Source organism: Passer montanus, unplaced genomic scaffold (assembly GCF_014805655.1).
Source record: "Passer montanus isolate IOZ18808 unplaced genomic scaffold, ASM1480565v1 scaffold165, whole genome shotgun sequence".
NCBI lineage: Eukaryota > Metazoa > Chordata > Aves > Passeriformes > Passeridae > Passer > Passer montanus.
Window position 1 is genome coordinate 657,212 of NW_024363716.1, and position 15,708 is coordinate 672,919.

At 46.0% G+C, this 15,708-nt stretch overlaps 1 protein-coding gene across 10 annotated transcripts in view; it reads right to left on the reverse strand.

Annotated features, from left to right (window-relative positions):
- The window catches only part of AGAP1 (ArfGAP with GTPase domain, ankyrin repeat and PH domain 1), a 308,565-nt gene that overhangs the window by 33,953 nt on the left and 258,904 nt on the right, over nt 1–15,708 (reverse strand). For all 10 annotated transcript variants that reach the window (XM_039703608.1, XM_039703607.1, XM_039703606.1 and 7 more), the window contains 3 exons: nt 8,546–8,700; nt 6,323–6,413; nt 482–704 (listed from right to left, as the gene is read on the reverse strand). In XM_039703608.1, coding sequence (XP_039559542.1) covers nt 482–704; nt 6,323–6,413; nt 8,546–8,700 — 469 coding nt within the window. The remainder of the gene's footprint in view (nt 1–481; nt 705–6,322; nt 6,414–8,545; nt 8,701–15,708) is intronic.

Here is a 15,708-nt window from a genome sequence, read left to right on the forward strand (position 1 = left end):
TTTTCCCACAAGGCAGAACTCCAAAGTGGTGGCAGTGTCACGCGCCGGGCGAGGCACGGTGTGGTTGTGTTCAAGGGTCCCAGGATGAGGGAAGAGATGAGAATCTTGACTCCATGTTTCAGAAGGCTCTTTTATTGTATTATGATATTATATTAAAATGCTACACTAAAACTATACTAAAAAGGATAGAGAGAAAGGATCCTTCAGAAAGCTAGAAAGGAATGGAAAGGAATGAATAATAAAAACCTGTGACTCTCAGAGAGTCCACACAGCTGGACCATGGCATTGAGCAGAAACAATCCACATGCACCAATCACAGATGCACCTGTTGGCAAACAACCTCCAGACCACATTCCGTGGCCATCAGATAGTTAATTGTTTACATTTCTTTTCTGAGGCTTCTCAGCTAGAATAGGAGAAAAATCCTAGCAAAGGATTTCCATAAAATATCACAGCGACAGCGCGGCCAGCGCAAACCCACCTGGTGGAGTCTGGGCAAGGCTTCACGTGGCCTTGGCTGTTCTCCTCCCACACACTGTTGGCCAGCTCGTTGCCAATGGCTGACATGACCTTGATGAGCTCGATGGGCCAGTCATCCAGGTCCAGGGAGCGCACCCGGGACAGGTGCGTGCCGAGGTTGCGGTGGATACCTGAGCATTCGATGCAGATGAGGGCTCCCAGGTTGAGGCTGGCCCAGTCGGGGTCTGCAGGACAAGGGACACAGCAGTTAGCACAATGGAACACCCCACAGAACTTCCCAGCTGGTGTTTGTGCATGAAGGTTTTGGCTCTGGGGGTGTCTTGTCCTAAAGAGCAGCTGGGAGGTCTTCCAGGGTCAGTGGAGGTGCCAACCCTTCAAGGAGTACAGAAAAATAAAATGTGGTGTCTCAAAAGATGCATCACTCCACCTCCAGTCAAAAAACCCCAATGAATTAGAGGGAAAAGGAGGAACAAAGGCAATATAAGCACAGTGATGGATAAAGGATGATGAAACAGCGAAGAAAGCCCCTCCCTGGGAACCCAGAGCTGCTCGTAGTCAGCTGAAAGGGAAAAAGGAGACAAAAACCAGAGCCTAGAAACAATTACCTCATGCTAACTCCATCAGCTCCCTCAACAACCAAGCACACCAGCAGCTGCCTATGGTGCTTCCATCTGACTCTTCTTCCATCTCCAGCATCAGGGAGATGAACACCAAGGTGGGCATGTCCCACCTGGAACAGCCCCAGTTCCAGGGCACGAGCCAGAAGGATTGCACCCACCCAAAACAACCCCACAAAGGGTGACACTGGGACAAACCTGACACCAGATGGGAAATTCCATTTCCCAACATGGTTCAAAGCTCTTTTGCCACTGTCCTGTGTAATCAAAATCTAGATTTGTATGGATTGCCTTCTCTCCAACAACCATTCACCTTAACATATGCAACCAAAAATATGAGAGGAATTTTGTTTTCTTTTTTCTAACCCCCTGCTGTCAGATCTTTTCTTCATGCCTCACTCGGTGCATCCCAAAGAACTACCCCAAATGCCAAGCAGGAAAATGGGGATTAATTAAGAGGGCAGGCAATTCTTGTTCCTATCGAAACAAAATTTGGAGCTGACAGAAAATGAATTTCCAATGTTTCCTTCTGTTGTGAAAAATTAATCCAAAGACTTGTCTCCACTTTGTGTAACCCACAACTGAAAAGCTATTTCTGGCAGCCAAAATATGTGGAAACAAAACATTTTCTAGTTCTTTCCCATGTCACGTTTGGACAAAAAATAGGAAAGGAAAGCTCATAATTTTAATTGTGAAGTCCCACATTTCACTGAAGGCATTGACTGACATTTTTCAACCAGTCCATGGAAATCTAAAAATGCAACCAAGAAGAAAAATCCCTCATCCCATTCCACTTGAGCAGAAAAGCACATCTTTTGTTTAAAAGTTCCTGTGCATACCAAGTCCTACATTATACATAATTTAATATCCACATTATAGATATACAGCATTTCAGATCTCCAAAAAAATCAGGTGAGACAAAACTCCTGCCATGCTTTCCAAGCTTTTGGTACAACAACTACAAAACTCCTTCAATTCCGTAATTTTTCAGACACCTCCACTGTGGTTTTGCCAGTGGGGGAACCACTGGTGTGTCTGAAACACAATAAAAATCCCCCAAAATCTCAATTTGTTGGTATAAATTTGAACACAGCAAGTAATAACTTGAAATTTGCAAACTGTGACTGGGATGAAACCCCTGACCTGCAAAGGCCAGGGTTATCCTCACAAAAATCCCAAGTGCAATGAGCTCTAAGAGGCATGAACTCAGAATGAAGCAAGAGAATGGAATACCAACTTCCATTATTCCAATTAGTCTGACAGAATTGGAGTTAAGGACCTGATCTCCCTCCCAAACACCTCTCTACTTGAAGCACATGTAGAGCATTTTGTACTGAAAAAATTCTTGAATTATTCCCCTGCTTCAGAGCATCACAGAATGGTTTGGGTTGGAAGAGCCTCTCAGTTGCCAGCACTGCTAGGACCGAAGGAGTCCCCCAAAACAACAACCAGGAAGTTCCATGAAATTTCAGCAAGATATTATTTTCAATTTCAACAATCTGACAACACACAGCTGAGTGGGAAAGTGGCAAATGTGGCAAGGCAAGGGCCGGGCTTGTTACAGAAATGGAAATTGCTATCACAAATTCACACCACAAGTGGTTAGAAAGCTGTAACTATTCAAGGCTGGGTTTGGTTTTTTTTTAACTTTAAAGATGATACAAACCCAGCTCCCTTTTCCTGCTGATGGTGATAGCAACTCTGAACTGGGGGATTCACGAGCACGTGGCAGGTGTGGGCGTCAAGGTTTGACAGCAAAAGGAAGAAAAAGCCAACTCAGTGCAGCTAGAGGTGCTTTACTTAGAACTGGTCAAACAAAAAATGAGCTGGAATTGTAATCTGGAATATATCCAGATTACAATTTCCAGCTGTTGATAGCCTCAAAATCTCAGCTCACTCCTTCCCTGAAAAACTCTTCCCCACTCTGACTCTCACCTCAATCAGCTTCACCATTTGGAGGTGAACACTCCCTTAGGAGAATAACCCCTCCCCACTGTCTCCTTCATCCCTTTGGATCCAAGGAGGCTGATGAAAGGCTGAACCTTCCTGAGGTCAGCAGCTGTGAGATATCCCTGGGCTGAGCAGAAGGAATTGCTGGAAGGAGGAGCAGAAGAGCCAGGGAAAGAAGAAGCAGGGGTGAGGGCATCTTGAGTTGCTGCAGAAGGGGGAGAAAAGTTTGCAACTCTTCTATTCTTTTTCATTTTCCTATTCTGTATGAAAAACTGAATTTTGTGATGGGTAGGACAAGATTGTCCAAATTATTATCTCAGTGTCTGGTTTTCAAATACAAAATACACCGGAGTATGTGATCAGACTCCTGGAATGGAAAACTCATTATGAGAATCCATGTTTTTAAACACTCCCTATTTTCTTCTACAACAGCGAAGATCTCATGTCCCATGTTCTCCAGGTGTCTTGGGAGAGGTGACTGATATTTATCCTCTGCTGAGCCAAAATCCAGAAATTCAGCTGGGTTTCCCTGAACTATTGGATCACCTTGGGTGGCTTTTCCAGACAGTCAGCACCAGGACTCTGCTGCTCTGGAAAAGGCAACACCAGTTTCCTTTTCAAACTTGAAATCAAATCCTGGGCACAAACTCCAGCTCCTAAAGAGCACTTTGCCTCTTCTCTGGCTCTGGGATGGGAATGCTGACAGGAGAATATTGAATAACTTTAGCTGGAGGCTGCCAAAAGCCAGGATGCTGGCAGCACACAGCTGCTGGATTAACATCCAACAAGGCAGAATTCCCCCGTGAAACAAAGTGCTGCATCAAGTGCTCAAAAGGCAAAGAGCTCCAGAAAGAGGGAGAATGAGGCTTCTGAAGTGTGAGATTGATGACTCCTGAATAGAGCTGAGGGATGGCAACATCTCACACTCCTGTGCTCCCAAACATCTGGCTCTGTGGAGATGCAAACAGCGTGAGACTTCCACGGAGTGCTGGGGTTTGTGATGTTAAGTGCTCTGGGGGTAAGGACCTGCCCAGGCAAGGCAGCAAGGGAATGAAGCAAAGCCCTGCAGAAAAAGCAGCAGGCTGAGGTTCACCTCCTCTGTGTGTGTTTACATTTTAGATTCCACGGCTCTGGAAATATCTCACATTTTTCCAAAGGAACGACAGTGGCCTTAAAATCAGGAAGGTCAAACAGCACGAGGAGTCAAAGAGGGTATAAATCATCTGTGAGAATACAAACAAGTCCAGCTGAGATTCCAAAATCATCCCCCCACAAAAGCCACATGACAGAGTGTTGCCAAAACGGGCTGCCCCACTCTGCCCCCTCCCAGCAACGAGCTCCTGGCACATCCCTGCTGCTGGCACCAGGCACGGGGGCCAGCTTGACCCATGAGCAATCTGACTGAAAAACAGATTGGTTGGGGGAAAAAAACCAAAAAAAGATAAAAAAAGAGTGCTGCTTTCTTGCACAAGCATTTTCCTGATGAAGCATCCATCCTGGCTGCATAAATCCTGGGTTATGTGCATTGCTGGGGAGAGAAACACCAGCCTTGGGGACAGTCTGGGTAGAGCAGAGGTGGATCAGAAGGATGTTGTGGAAGTTGTCTGCACTGAAGGGACTGCATCTTATGGCTATACAATATAACCTCCCATAAATATATATAAAATATATAACTGTATATTTTATAAATAAATATCTAGTTAGCAAGGCTAGGAGTGTGGAGTCTGGGTAGGGCTGAGGTGGATCAGAAGGATGTTGTGGAAGTTGTCTGCACTGAAGGGACTGTATCTTATAGATACATAATATAATCTCCCATAAATATATATATATAAATAGAATCTGGTTGTATATTTTATAAATAAATATCCAGCTAGCAGGGCTAGGAGTGTAGAGTCTGGGTAGGGCTGAGGTGGATCAGAAGGATGTTGTGGAAGTTGTCTGCACTGAAAGGACTGCATCTTATGGATGTATAATATAACCATCCATAAAAAAAAAAATATAAAAATAGAATATATTTGTATGTTTTATAAATAAATATCTAGTTACCAAGGCTAGGAAAATGCCACCAACAGTGGAGCAGGACTCAGTACCACTCCGACCATGTGCTGCTCAGAGGCAGCAGTGAGTATTTCAAATGAGCTAAATATCCATGGAGGTCACTCCCAGACCCCCTCCTCCTCATCCACAGCACACACCCTTCCTGCCTTCCTCCTGAGCTGCATCAAAGCTTTGGGGGAAATCTCAACGACTGCCAGGTCACTATGAAAGCACACTGATAAATAAGACTTGCTTTGGGCACCAGATGCTAAAATACCTCTCAAACCAAGCTTTTCCCTGGTTTAGCATGTGCTGGATCACTGAGAGTGAAAGCAGAGACCAAATTATTGGTGCAAAAGCACCTGCACTTATGTACAAATGTCCTTTTTACACTGGGGGGTCAGAATGGCATAGACCTGGAGTCAGAACCCCAAGCAGCCAATCTATAAAAATAAAAGTCACACCTGAAGAAAAGTAAGCGAATATTTTTCCATTTTAAGCATGTGTAAAAATCACAAGGAAAGTTCTGACTTCCAAATATCAAAGAAATAAAAATGCACAAGTTCTCAGTCCTTTAGCTCCTACAACTAATTGCTTTAGAGCAAGAGAACTTCCTTTCTGTGGCTTTGTTGCAAACCCCTGGAACTAAAGAGCACCAGAATAATGGCCTCAGTCGGGGTTAGTGAGGTGAAGCACAGCTCAAAGTATTCCTGAGAACACTCTTCAGAACACTGAGCATATGTTTCAAAAAATAAAAAAAAAAGGGGGAAAGAAACACAAAGGGGAAGAAAAAAAATAATCCAAAATCAGTTTTCTAGTATCCAGATATAATGAGCAATGACTTTGGTTTCTTCTGACAAGCAAGCCTGAAAAACCAAACCAAACAGCCAGCAATCAAGCTCTACCTCTTTGAAAATATTACCATGGCACGTGTGCTCTCACCATGCAAAACAGGAGGGAAATGGAAGGGACTGGTGTCAAACAACAAACTTTTTGCCTTTTCTTTGAAGTAAAGTACAGTAATGCTGACATTCAAGGTGAAACAACGAGGGGAAAAAAGCAGGATGCACTTGATGTGGCAGATATTGAGCATAAATTAAGATCAAATGAGCCTGGTTAAGCAAATCCTGCACGAAGCAGAGATGTGCAAACAACAGAGGGGATGTCACAGAGGGCTGGGTGCTGCCAGGGCCTGGCCAAGGAGAAGGGGCAGAGGGCAGTCAGGCGGCTGTACTCACTCTGTGCCTCGCAGTCCACGCAGTGGGCATTGCCTCTGATGTTCCTGATGGACTGCAGCGCCATGGCCTCGTTCTGGCTCGTCAGGCGCGACTGCGGGGAGCCAGAGACACCAGTCAGCAGCAAGAACCCAAAAACCCCCAGGACACAACTGTCAGCTGAACCAGCAGCAAACCCCAAAGCTCAGACCAAGGTCGAATGAACACAGCCAAAGAACCTCAAGTCTTCATTTGCCTCTCAAGGAACAGTGATCCTTGGCACCTCCCAGACTTTTGGGGTCTCCAGCCTGGATTCTAACAGAGATTCTAAATCTTGCTTGGCCCTGCTCTTCCCAAGAGCAGCAGCCACACTGTAGGCTTGCTTCTTGAGATAAATGAGACAAGAATATTATTTTACAAGATCAATTTCTTTTATTGATGTGTGTGCTTGTGCTAATGAAGACTAAGGGACGTTTGCAGAAGAGGCTGGAAGTTTTTCATCATCCAAAGGTCAGATTTCACCCGGTGGCTCCCCTTTAAATGCTCCCCACGATGACCTGCCCACGACCTCTGCTGGGGGAGATTCTCCTGATGTACAGGCAGGTCAGCTCCACCCAGCTGTCTTAGGCTGGAAATACAAGATATGCCTGGGGGTGTGTATTCTATTCTGTGTCTGTCAGAGGTGGGGCAGTTCTCTTCTCTTAATTGGGCAGTTTTCTTAATCTTTTCCACAGCAAATCCTCCCTGCAGGAGGTATCTTCTGTTCATGGCCACTGAGTGTCCTGCATGGCTGATAAAATTCCTCAAGCCATTGGGAGATGCTGCACCCAGGGAGAGGAACCAAGCATTCCTTCCTGGACAGAATCTGACACTGGGAACACCACAGCAGCCTTTCCCCACTGCATTCCCAGAGGAGCAGCTTTCTTCTGCCCTGCATTCCCAGAGGAAGTCCAAGCCCATCTACATCACCACTGGACCTTCAGAGGAAAACTCCACCCTTGTCCAGGATCCCTGCCCCAGCAGAACCACACCTGGCACTGCAGGAGGGCTGCAGCCACCACTTAATGGGACTGCCAGCAACACCCTCACCCACAGGGTGTCAGGTCGTATTCTGACTCTGTCAGTGTTGTCCTCTATCTCTGCATTATTTATTTCATTTTTATTTTCTTCCCTAGTAAAGAACTGTTATTCCTATTCCCATATCTTTGCCTGAGAGCCCCTTAATTTCAAAATTATAATAGCTCAAGGGGAGGGGGTTTACATTTTCCATTTTAGGGGAGGCTCCTGCCTTCCTTAGCAGACACCTGTCTTTTCAAACCCAGACACCAACTAAACTGCCTTGAGGGCTACCTGAGGGTGTGATTTAAATAGGCTTGTGGAGGATATCCACCTGGAGACACAACTTCCATGGGACACCTGCTAAACCTGTCCAGCCAACTGCCCTTTGCTGTTCCAGCCAGTTCTTCTCACATGCTTTGGGAACCCAGTGAGAAGAACCTCTCTGAGCCATTTCCCAACCACTCTTTATCCTTTTGTATTCATCTTTTTATGTAGGTGTTAATGTACAAACTTCCCCTTCTGTGCTCTGATAACACACACATTCATTTCAGAAGGTGTGAACCCATGCTAAGCAAGAAACATGTAAGCTGTGATTTTCCTCCCTCTCAGGAATATATGCTAGAAAAAAACCATTTTTTAACACAAAATGGGAAGTAAATTGTGTTATGATGATGGTAATTACTGGTGTTTGATCTAGTCTGGCACAGCAGGGCAATGAAGACAGGCATTCATTTAAAGTATGAGTTTCTTCCTTGCACTATAAAATCATGAAAGACAACTGTTAGGTGGGAAACATTCAAGGATCTACAGTTCTGGACAATTATTGGCCATTTCTCTCCCTCAATCAGCACTCAGCACCTTGCTCTCTCCTGTGAAGTGTTTACAGACACCTGCACTCAAGACACAGAAGTTCTCCCAAAATGAGCATTGGCTGAAGACATCTCAGATTTTAAACATTAGTTTTGACAGGAAAGCTGAGCAGATTCCTTGTGTCACCAAAGGAAAGCATTCCAAGGGGAAATCTGCTCCTCCCAGGCCACGTTCTTCCCTTAGAGAGCTCCAACCCTGCTCAGCTCTGGGGGGAACACACACACCTTGAGGAGCAAGGCCTTAAAATCCAGAATTTGCTGCCATCCTAATGATCCCCTGACCCATGGGTGATTGCCAGCATTACTCTGTGCCCCATACCTTGTTCTTGCTGCTCTCACAGGACTGTAAACTGGCCAGGATCTGGCTCTCTATGGCTTGGACCCACGCGTCCCTCTCTTCGTAGGTGGTTGCTTCAAAGTGCCAAGTCTGGCCCGTGAGAGAGACAATGATAAACTCAAAGTTCTCTTCTTGCTCTGGGAAAAAAAAAAAAAAGAAAAAATAAATGCAACAGGTTAAGTTAAGGATAGTGAAAAGCAGCTGAAACAACCTTGGTTGATAAGAACTTCTGTTACACAATGGCTTTAAGATGAAGGCGGGTAGATTTAGATGGGATACTGGGGAGAAATTTTTCCCTGTGAGGGTGGGCAGGCCCTGGCACAGGGTGCCCAGAGCAGCTGTGGCTGCCCCTGCATCCCTGGCAGTGCCCAAGGCCAGGTTGGACAGGGCTTGGAGCAACCTGGGACAGTGGAAGGTGTCTCTGCCCATGGCACGGGTAGCACTGGATGATCTTGAAGGTCCCTTCCAATCCAAACCATTCTGAGATTGTGCAAATCCTGTAACTGCAGGTGTGGATCCTGCCCTGCACAGTGCACCAGGAAACAACCAGGATCTGCTTTTCCTCTCCAAATGCTATGCAGATAAAGCAGAGGTTTTGGTAAATACTCAGTCCCTGTGTTTGTGAGCTTGGAATCGAGTCTGTACCTTAATCAAACATAAAGTGGCCAACAAGCTTCATTCAGATTTAAGCCTGAGGTGCTAAAAGCTGCATAATGTAAAAATCAAAGGGTGCCACAAAATAAAAGATGAATGGACCACAAAGAGCTGATAATACAGAAAATGTAACCATTTACCCTCTTCTTTCAAGCAGTTTTTACAAGCACAGATATTTTAAAGCAGATGTGGACATTTTCTCCTCTACAACATAAATACTGGGATGATAATAATAATAATTACTAGGCTATAATACAGGATTAAAATCAGTTCAACCTATTCAACATCCACGTCCGACATGGGAGATGAGAAAATGATCTGAGAAGCCAGGAGAGAGGGTCAGTGAAATATCCTTAGGGCTGCTGGAGGAGAAGGACAAGTATTCAGGCCAGAGGAGCAGCACATGGAAATAGCAGCAAACTGAAATAAATGGACACACACCCCACCTACACATGGGACACCAGTGCCAAATTAAAAAAATCAAGGAAGCTGAAGCAGAGTGAGTGCAATTGGGACGGGCTGGCACGAGGCATGAAAGGAAAAGAATAATAGAGCACAAAATTCTGGTGAACATCAGCCATAACGAGCTTCAGAAAGAACATTTTGTCCGATAATGACTTATTATATATTCAGAGCCATGCCACCACTGTGTTCCCTCATCATCCATAAACATGCACAGATCAGGGACAGATCCAGCAGCAGATTTAAAGACAGCACTGCTGGCAGCTGTGTTCCCAAGCTGGGGGACAAGGGGTTTTCTTGGATAAGCTCCATGTCAGCAAGGCCAGTGCCTGCACTGCTGTAAGGATGCCTCAAAAGCAGCAGGAGGTGACTTGGCACCTCGAGGTGGGGATAAACACAGAGCTCAATGTCATTTTCAGGTGCAGGAAAGTACCTGAAACAGTTTTACTGGAAAACTGTGCATGGGCTAAGTGGGAAAAGAAATCATGGAATGTCCAGAGTTGGAAGGGATCCAGAGGATCAAAGTCCAGCCCCTGGCCTTGCACAGACACCCCAACAATCCCACCCTGTGCATCCCTGGGAGTGGTGTCCAAATGCTCCTGGAGCTCTGGCAGCCTGGGGCTATGCCCAAACCCTGTGGAGACTGTTCAGTGCCCAACACCCTCTGGGAGAAGAACCTTTTCCTAAAATCCAACCTAAACCCCCCTGACACAGCTCCATGTCATTCACCTGGGTCAAAGATGAATGATGCACAGCTACAAGTGTTCCACTTTAGCAACACAGTGTTCCAAACAAACAGGTAGAAACATTCCCCAAAATGCCATGAATTAATCACGGCCAAAGCCTCGTTTATCAAGCAGAGCTTTCAGGGTTTTGTGAGGAGGATCTAAGAGGAACTACTCCACAATAAATGAAGTTACATTCAGCCCTGTGCACTGTCTCCTGTAGGACAACACAGTTAAGGTCTCTGCAGCACCACTGACTGCTCTGATCTGCTCTTTAATGATGCTGATCACACATGGAGCTGGTTTGCCCAGGAGAAATAAGCCCAGGAGAGCTGCAGCACGTTTTCAGGTGGGGCTGGAAGGACATTTTGAGGTCCAGAGAAGAAAATGGAGCTGGGGAAGGGGCTGGAGGCCCAGGAGAGACTGAGGGAACTGGGAAGGAGAAAATGGAGCTGGGGAAGGGGCTGGAGCCCCAGGAGAGACTGAGGGAACTGGGAAGGAGCTCAGCCTGGAGAAAAGGAGGCTCAGGGGGGCCCTTGTGGCTAAGATTTGTAAATATGACACCTGGGGACATGGATTAGTGGGGAACGTGGCAGTGCTGGAGGAACTGCTGCACTTGATGATCCTGTAGGTCATTTCTAACCTTAGTAATTCCATGATTCTATATCCACTGAAGCTTCAGATTTACTCCCCAAAAAGCTGTGCTGGTTGAAGGCATCCTCCTTAATTTTTTCTGCTTAAACACACCAGTATTTTTTTCCCCCCAAGCTCAACTGTGAAACAAAGCAGCAGTGCCTGCTCCACATCAGCCCCAGGGCAATTCCTTCAGAAGACAAGGAACAAACCTGTTCCTGTATGTCCTTAAGCACAGCATGCAGGAACAGGAAAATCCAGGCAGGAGGATGAAGTTGTTCACTTTTACTCTTCAGCCAAATTATAGCTTGTGCTATTTAAATCCCTGTGAGCCCAATCACAAAATTTTATTAAACAGTTTTCCATGTTTAACAGTTATTCATGGAAAGGTCCACTATAATAGTATTTTAGCACCATCAACCTGTCGAAATCAACCTGCCCAATTACTCCAAACTACATTAATAACACCGGATATTACACTAATTGTGTCCAGTTTCTATGCAGACGAGGTCCCATGGGGCTAATTTTGCATCCTCAGGGGCAAGCAACTCAGCCATCAGCCTGATTTCACCAGGAATCCCTCCTCATTACACAAGTCCAGGCTGTCAAACTTTTTTTTTTTTTTAAAGAAAAAAAGGTTAATGGGCCAATCAGTCATCAATTATTTCCTGGAAGGGCAGCAGAGGAAGGGTTAAAGTGTGAAGAACCAGCTGCCACTGACTTCCATTTGGAAGTTATTATCAACAGGAGATGTCTAAAAATGCTGTTGTTGTTTGTTTTGCCTTTTTTTTTTCTTTTTTTGAAGAGGGAAGGGTGGCTGGGCTGGGAAATGAGCCAAAACTGTGAGACTGTGGTGATACGGAAGGAAAAGCACAAGAGGTTTCTTCTTTTAGTGGAAGCCCACATGGAATCAGTGAATTTTAGGGTGCCCAGATGTGGCTTCCCCATCCTTGGAAATGTTCCAGGCCAGGCTGGACAGGGCTTGGAGCAGCCTGGGACAGTGGAAGGTGTCCCTGCTCATAACAGGGGTGGAATGGGATGGGCTTTAAGGTCGCTTCCAACAGAAATCATTCTGGGATTCCAGGGACACTTCTCACCATCATCTTTCCACAGCCAACTGCATTTAACCCAAGTTCACAATTTATTTTGCTCTGCCAAAAACCAGACACTGCCACAGCCCACCCACTTCTGGAAAACAAAGAGATAAAATTTCTTAGGACTGTGGAAGAAAAAACAAACGTTCAGGGCATGGCCCCCCCGCCTTCCCCATCCCATGTGTTTGTGATGTGGGACTGGGATCAGGTTTAGAAAACCACTCTGAAAATTACCACAGGATACAATTAGTCCATAACTTGTTCCAGAGAACTCCATTTTTAGTCTATGGAATGTAGGGAAAACACATGTCCAGAAGCACTCACACCTCCTGGTATCTCTCAGGAGGGGTCCTGAATAATGTGCACAAATCACCTTGGTCTCCATTTCCACTCCCCTCCTATTTTACTCTCAATATTAAGAACTGCATAAATAACACCTTGCACCAGTGAGGGGCACAATTCCAAGCCACAAAAATCCTAGAAGATCAGGTTGGGAGGGACCTCAAGGATCACCTGGTCCAACCTTTCAGCATGGAAAGTCAAGAGTAGGCAAGGGCTCCTTTCTGCTGTGCAGAAATCACACCCATCCTGAAAGGTGACTTTTAAACAGATAAATATTTCTAAGAGGCATTTATGAGTATTTTGCCAGAATAAGACTGGATTTTCTGGCTTCCAGGCCAACCAGGCTGTGCATTTGTATCTCTGCCCAAGACAGCTGTCACAAAAATCCTAGAAGATCAGGTGGTTGGGAGGGACCTCAAGGATCACCTGGTCCAACCTTTCAGCATGGAAAGTCAAGAGTAGGCAAGGGCTCCTTTCTGCTGTGCAGAAATCACACCCATCCTGAAAGGTGACTTTTAAACAGATAAATATTTCTAAGAGGCATTTATGAGTATTTTGCCAGAATAAGACTGGATTTTCTGGCTTCCAGGCCAACCAGGCTGTGCATTTGTATCTCTGCCCAAGACAGCTGTCTGATAGCAGAGGATGCTGGTGCTGCTGCTAATTAACAGCAACTCATCATGCACATCTGGAGGGTCGTGCCACTCACACAGGAAACACTTCCCAGGAAGAAGAAGTCAAGTGCAGCACCAAAACCCCCATGAGGGCATGTTTCAAATGCTCCTGAAGCACCTTCAAGAGCTGAGGTTACAGCCTGAATCCCAGCCAAGCCTGCCTCAAGTAACACCCAGACCTATTTAAGCTCCTTTTCCATCGCCTCCTCCTCCCTCTCCTGAAAATCTCTTCTGCTCAAGCACCATAACCCTTCATCCTTTCAAAAGGAGGAGAGGGAAGAGCTGCTGGGGTGCCCTGGGAAGGAGCAGGAGTTGTTTACAACCACAATTTGTTTACAACAATTGTGTTATTTACGTCCCGCGCGTGTTGGGTCGCGTTACCTTTGGCACTCGGTGAGAATCACCCCCCTCACTTGGCAGATAAGTATGTTTATTAGCAGCCTCAATTAAGGAAATATTTGTGCCATGTCCCACTGGGCATGGCTATGCTAATACTTCTCTCCCCTTTCCAAACCCAGTGTCTAAATCTAATTAGTTTTGAAAATCAACCCCGCCAGGACAACGGAGCTCTGCTGTCACTCGCCCACAGCTCTTGGTAAAGGCTGTGTTCCACTGGAAGAGTTTATTTCTGGTTTAGATCACATTTCTCTGAATGGTGGTGAAAGGCTGAAGGCACTGAAGCCCTCTGCCTCATGGGCTCCATGTTTTATTTGGGTGCCAAGGCAACTCAAGTTGAAAAATTCTTTAAAATCCAGTTTAGACAGAAAAATTTTTAAAAATCCAGTTTAGATGTAACTTCCTGCACGAGCACAGCACCACAGCATGACTTTGGAACCAAAGGTAGCTTGGGACTGCCAAGTACGAGTATCCAAACAAAAAAGTTCTCCCTCAGTGCCCACCAGATACAACCAAAATCACACATGCAACAGTGAGGAGGGGGAAAATAAGGACCTTTATGCATGGAGAGTACAGGTTTTTAATTCCTTAAAGATAATGCTTCCTGCTGTGCTGCAAAATTGTAGAATCACAGAATGGTTTGAGCTGGAAGGGACCATAAAGCTCATCCAGCTCCACCCCCTGCCACAGGACACCTTCCACTATCCCAGGTTGCTCCAAGCCCTGTCCAGCCTGGCCTGAAATCTGCTGGTACAGGAGAAATTATTCTGTATTTTAATAACACTGCCATGATAACAGGTACAAGGTACCCTTAAAACCAGAGTGGGGTTTGCTTTAAGCAGAACTCCCTGCTACTACCTCCTTTTCCCCCCAAAGAAGCAAAGGATTGCTTCAAGCCTGGCTGCCTGCAACAGGGAGCACGTGGGACTTTCTCATTTGGCCTCCTGTGGAAAACCAGCCAAAATCTGACAGCTAAAGAGTTTAGGCAGACTCTAACATGAATTAAATCAAGATTTCTTGTAATGAGACAGATCTGATGGAGGAGGTAACTGCAATTTTGGGGCAAGGCAGGGGTTGGGCTCTGCTGCCAGGGAACAGGGACAGGAGGAGAGGGAGCAGCCTCAGGCTGGGTCAGGGCAGGCTCAGGGTGGACAGCAGCAGGAATTTCCCCATGGAAAGGGTGCTCAGGGACTGGAGTGCAGTGCCCATCCCTGGAGGTGTCCAAGGCAGCGCTGGAGGTGGCACTCAGGGCTCTGGGCTGGGGACAAGGTGGGCATCAGGCACAGCCTGGACTCGATGGGCTGGGAGGGCTTTTCCAACCTCAGTGATTCTGACACCCTCAGAAGGCTGAGTCCTTCAGATGGGATCCCAGACCTGGGGAAAATCCCACCCAAAACCTTATTTTTGCCATGAAACAGCCAGGAGAGAGCAGCCCCTCTGATGGGGAAGCTCAAGCACAGAGTGCCCCCACACTGAAGCCTTAGGATTCCAGCTTTTCTATTTTCCATCTATTTGTAACCCTGCAATTCTTTCGTGTGAAACTCTAAACTCCATATACAGTGTGAGCTGCTGCTTTCCCATTTTGGTCAGACACAACAATTCCTCTCCAGACCTGGGAATCGAGGACACCCTGAAAGATGGAAACAAACTGAATTGTTGGGGGAACAAACTGAAATTACTTCATTACCTGCAGTTAATTGGGAGATTAACCCCCAGTGGACAAAACGTATAAAAGTGTGAAAACCCATGACCCATTGTCCATTTTTTGGGTGTAGCCCCTGAAGGCCCCTCAATAAATAGAACTGCTTTTATTCCCTTATTTTTGTCTGGCCTCTGTTTTTAGGTAGCCCAGAAAGGCATCACCATCACCCCCCAGAGCACAAGAGATTAACCCCCAATGGACAAAACATATAAAAGTGTGAAAACCCATGACCCATTTTTCATTTTTTGGGTGTAGCCCCTGAAGGCCCCTCAATAAATAGAACTGCTTTTATTCCCTTAATTTTGTCTGGCCTCTGTTTTTAGGTAGCCCAGAAAGGCATCACCATCACCCCCCAGAGCACAAGAGCAGCACTGGGCTCCAGGTGAGATCTGCCCACCTGGCAGCACACCCAGAGCACCCAAAAACACCAGCAGGGAGTTAAAAATGACTGGAGAGCTTTTCA